At 75.0% G+C, this 4,493-nt stretch overlaps 1 protein-coding gene across 1 annotated transcript; it reads right to left on the minus strand.

Moving 5' to 3' along the window:
• Window positions 1-4,255, minus strand: LBX2 (ladybird homeobox 2). The gene is made up of 2 exons (XM_038178847.2): window positions 3,561-4,255; window positions 1-637 (listed from the first exon to the last, which is right to left on the minus strand). The coding sequence occupies exons 1-2, from the start codon at window positions 3,889-3,891 to the stop codon at window positions 237-239; spliced, it is 732 nt and encodes a 243-aa protein (XP_038034775.2). The 5' UTR covers window positions 3,892-4,255; the 3' UTR covers window positions 1-236.
• Between the last annotated feature and the right edge of the window lie 238 nt (window positions 4,256-4,493).

Below are 4,493 nucleotides of genomic sequence, written 5' to 3' on the forward strand. Positions count from 1 at the left end.
TTAATAAGGTGTCTCCTTTATTCAAAATATATACACGCGGGGCGGCCCGGGCCTCGCGGACGGACCGACGGGACAGACACGATAGAAAATAAAATAAAAAAAAAAAAAAAAAAAGAACAAAGACAAAAAAGAGAAATTGCACCAAAGCCCCCGGCGCGGGGGCGGGGGGCAGCGCGGCCGCCCCGTTCCGGCGGCGGCCCGCGGTCAGTTCCCGGTGCCGGCCCGGCCCCGCCGCCTCAGTCCCCGACGTCGATCTCCTCCTCCGAGAGCTCGGCGGCGGGCGGCGGCTCGGGGCCGGCGGCGGGGGCGGCGGCGGCGGGGGCGCGGGGGGGCTCGGGGAGCGCCGCCAGCTGCTCGAGGGCGGCGGGGGGCAGCGCCTGCAGCGAGGCCACGTCGGCGCGCATCTCCTCCAGGTCGCGCTTGAGCTTGGCGCGGCGGTTCTGGAACCAGGTGATGACCTGAGCCGTGCTCAGCGCCAGCCGCTGCGCCAGCTGGTCGCGGTCGGCCGGGGAGAGGTACTTCTGGTAGAGGAAGCGCTTCTCCAGCTCGTAGATCTGCTGGTTGGTGAACGCCGTCCGCGATTTGCGCCGCTTCTTGGAGGCCGGGCGGTGCCCGAAGGCGCCCAGCGGCTCCCGACCTGCGGGGACACGGCGTCAGCGCGGCTGCCCCCGGCCTCGGTGCAACCCCCCCCCTCCCGGCCCCGCCGCCCCCCGGCCCCTTCCCGGCCGAGAAACGCCGAGCCGTGCCCAACCGAGCCGTGCCCAACCGAGCCGTGCCCAACCGAGCCGAGCCGTGCCGAGAGGTGCCCGACGGGGCCGCGCTGCGTTTTGCTCAGCCGTGCAAAGCGAACCGAAACGAGCCGTGCCGAGCCGTGCCGTGCCGAGGCGTGCAGAGCCTTGCAGTGCCGAGCCGAGCCCCGTGCCGTGCCGTGCCCGGTGCCCGTGGCTCCGCACGGAGCCCAGTGCCCAGCCGCGGGTTCCCGGGGCTCCCGGCCCGCTCCGCCCGCTTCCCCCGCCGCTCCACAGCGGCCCCGACCCGGGCCGAGCCGCCGCCCGCCGGCTCCTCGCCGCGCCGGGCCGAGCCCACCCGTGTCCCGGGGTCCCACAGCCGCTCCGTTCCCCCCGTCCCGGCCCGGCGGAGCGTTCCGGGGCTCCGGTCCGGTCTCTCCTCGCCGGCGGCTCGCCCCCGATCGTGCGTCCCGGAGCGCTGCCGCGGCCGGGCCGGGCTCGCCCCCGACCGTCCCGCGCTGCCGGTTGTCCTTTCGCTTCAGCGGCTTTAGGAGCACCCGCTCCCGGCGGGCCCGGCCCGGGGGACCGCCCTCAGAGCGTTCCGGTTACCGGCGGCCCGGTGCCCCGCGGCCGGTGTGCGGTGTGAGTCGGTGCCGGCCGCGCCGAAGCTCCGAGGCCCCGACAGACCGCGCTCAGCGGCTGCTCCCGGTAAGGAGCTGCGAAATGCGCGGATCCGTGTCCGGCCGCTGCCGGTCTGATCCACGCTCGGTAACGGCTTCCCACCAGCGGCACCGTCCCGCTCCCGGCTTCGCGCGGCCGTTAAAGCCTTTCTGCCGCCGGCGGCACCGACCCGCCACACTCGGTAGCGCGGCTCCCGAGGCCCGGCTCGGCGGCGGCTCGCCCCGTGAGGCTCCCGTTAACGCTTCGCCGTTCTCCCGGTTCTCCTCCCGCTGAGCGGTCGCCGCCGGCCCCGGCCCCGCCGCGGCCCCGTCCGCCCGTAACGGGGCTGCCCGGCCCCGCGCGGTCACTGCGAGGCGCCGGTCGGCGGCGGCTCCGTCCGTGTGTCCGTCCGTTCGGTGTGCTCGGTCGCTAAGTGCGGGAGCCCCGGGCTGTCCCAATTTTCTGCCCGTGTGTCCGTCCGTGCAGCGGGCTCGTTCGTTAATTATGTTAATTACGGGAGTCCCGAGCTGTGCCGGTTCTGTCCGTGTGTCTATCCGGGTAAGGGTTTTTTCGATAATTACAGGAGTCGCGATTTGCCCGTCCGTGTCCGGGTGTCTGTCTGGGTAACGTTTCTTTCTTTCTTTTTTTTTTTTTTCTTTTTTCAATAATTACAGGAACCCCGCTCTGCCCATCCGGGTGAGGATTTCGTTGTTAATTACGAGAACTCCGATCTGCACCTCCGTGTCCGTGTGTCCGTCCGGATAAAGGGTTTTTTCGTTAATTTCGGAACCACGCGCTGCCCGGCTTCTGTCCGTGTGTCCGTCCGGGTAAGGGCTTTTATTTTTTCGATAATTACGGAGCCCCGAGCTGTCCCGTTTTCGTCCGTGTGCCCTTCCGGGTACGTTTTTGTTTTCCCCGTTAATCACGGGAGCCCGCTCTGCCCGTCCCCGGCGTTTCTTTTCGTCAGCTCCGAGAGCCGCGCTCTGCCCGCCGGTGTCCGCCCCGTAACGGCCTGTGTCGGACCGGGGCTGCCGGGCCGCGCACACGGCGGCTGCCGCTGCCGGGAGCCCGGGACCGCCCGGGGCGTTCGGAGGAGCCGCGGCCGGGCCGGGCCCCGCCGGCGACGTGGCTGAGCGGCCGGGCTGCCGCCGCCCGCGGGGCCCGTTCCCAGCCGGGAGCCGCGCGGCCATTTCCAGCCCCGCGGGGCCGCCTCTGCCGGTACCGGGTGCGAGCGGCCGCCGGGGCCGGGAGTCCGCGCAAACGGGATTTCTGCGCTACAAACGAGGATCGCGGCCGGGGCCGGCGGGTCCGCTCGGAACGCGGCGAGGGACCCAGCCCCGCTCCGGGGGGCGGAAAAGCCGCGGCCCGGCGTGGGTTTTCGTTAAAGGTTTTCGTTACCGACGGGAGCGAGCCGGCTGCGGCCGGTCTGCCCGAGCGCTCGGTAACGGATCCACACCCTCCGCGGGGCCGGTGCCTCCGTTTTAAGGCTGGGGCCGCCGGCGGGACGGATCTCGTGCTCTCTGAGGCGCGGACGCCGCGGCCCGGCCCGGTACCCGGCTCGTTATGTGCGGCTCCCGGTAAAGGCGCCGGGGCCCGGCTCTCCCTCCCGCCGCAGCGTTTTGCGGAGCTCGCGCTCCCGCTGACGCCGGGCGCCGAGGGCCCGGTACCGGGCTCTGACCTCGCCCGTCCCGGAGCTCCCTCGGCGCGGCTCGGCCGGTGCGCACGGTGGGGGTTCGCTGGGCCCCCCGGGCCGGCCCCGGCCTCTGCCTCCCTCCGGGCCGCGGCTCCGTGGAGCGGTAACGCCTCGCCCGGTCCTCGCTGCGGGCACGCTCCGGGCCCTCCCGGGCCGCCGCCGTCGTCCGGGCTCTGTCCGGCGCCGCGGCCCCGCTCTCCCGGTGCGGACATGAACCAAACTTACCGGAGCCGCCGGGCCGCGCCGCGCCGGGCGGGAGGCGAGGAGGGACCCCGGAGGCGGCCCAGGCCCGGCCCGCCTCGGGACCGTGTCCGCCGCCCGCCGCCCCCTCCGCGCCCGGCCCGGCCCGGCCGCCGGACACGCACCTGCCCCGCTCCCTCCGGGCCCCCGCCGGCCCCGGGCCGCCTCCCCGGCCGGCCCCGCTCCCGCTCCCGGCCCCGGCCCCGCGCCGCCGGCCCGGCCCCGAGGCGCCCCGGTACCTTCCGCCGCCTGCAGCACGTTCAGCTCCAGCCCCTTGAAAGTTTTGCTGGCGAGCTCCTCCAGCGCGCAGAGCGGCGAGGACGGGGCGCACACGCCGTTACGGGGCGCGCCGGGCCCCGCCGCCTTGTCCGGGAGCCGGGCCGGGGGCGCGCCGTGCCCGGGGGGGGCCCTGCGGCCCGAGGGCCTGCTGAGGATGTCCTCGATGCCGAAGGGGGTCAGCGGCTTGTTGGAGTTGGCGGGCGGCGGCAGCTGGTCCAGGGCGCCCCGGCGGCGCTCCTCGCCCGCGGCGGGCAGCGGGGGGGAACCGGCCGCCTCCCGCGCCGAGGTCATGGCGCGTCCCCGGTCCTGCACCGGGGCCGGCTCAGCGGCGCGCCCGCCTCATGCTGCCGGGGCCGCGGCGGCGGATCCCCCCTCGGAGCCGCTGTCCCGGCCGCCCCGCCCGCGCATGAAGCGGCTCCGCGCCGGCCGCGGCCGCACTTAAACCCGGCGGGCGCAGCCCGCCCCCTCGGCGGGGGCCCGGCGGCGGCGGAGCGCTCGGCCTCCCGGCGCCGGGAGCCGCTCGGCGGGCAGGGCGAGCTCCGCGCCCGCCGCCGCTCCCCCCCGCGGCCCCGGTGCCGCAGCCTTAAAGGCGCGGGGCCGGGGCGGATAACGGGGCACCGGGAGGAGGAGGAGCCGCGGGGGCGGGAACCGGGAGCGGGGGAGCGGAGGGGGCCGGGGGGGGCCGGGGGGGTCCCCGCCGCTCCGGCCCCGCGGGGCGGGGGGGGGCTCCGCTCCCGGGCCGGTGTGGCTGTAACGGGAGGCAGCCGGGGCGCAGCACCGCGCCACCGCGCCCGGTTTTAAGAGCTCCTCGGGGGCGGCCCGCTAACCCCCCGCCGAGCCCCCCCCGCCCGACCCGGCGGGGCTTTTGCCGTCGCAGAAATTTATTAGCTCCC

This window comes from Anas platyrhynchos, chromosome 4 (assembly GCF_047663525.1).
Source record: "Anas platyrhynchos isolate ZD024472 breed Pekin duck chromosome 4, IASCAAS_PekinDuck_T2T, whole genome shotgun sequence".
Taxonomy (NCBI): Eukaryota; Metazoa; Chordata; class Aves; order Anseriformes; family Anatidae; genus Anas; species Anas platyrhynchos.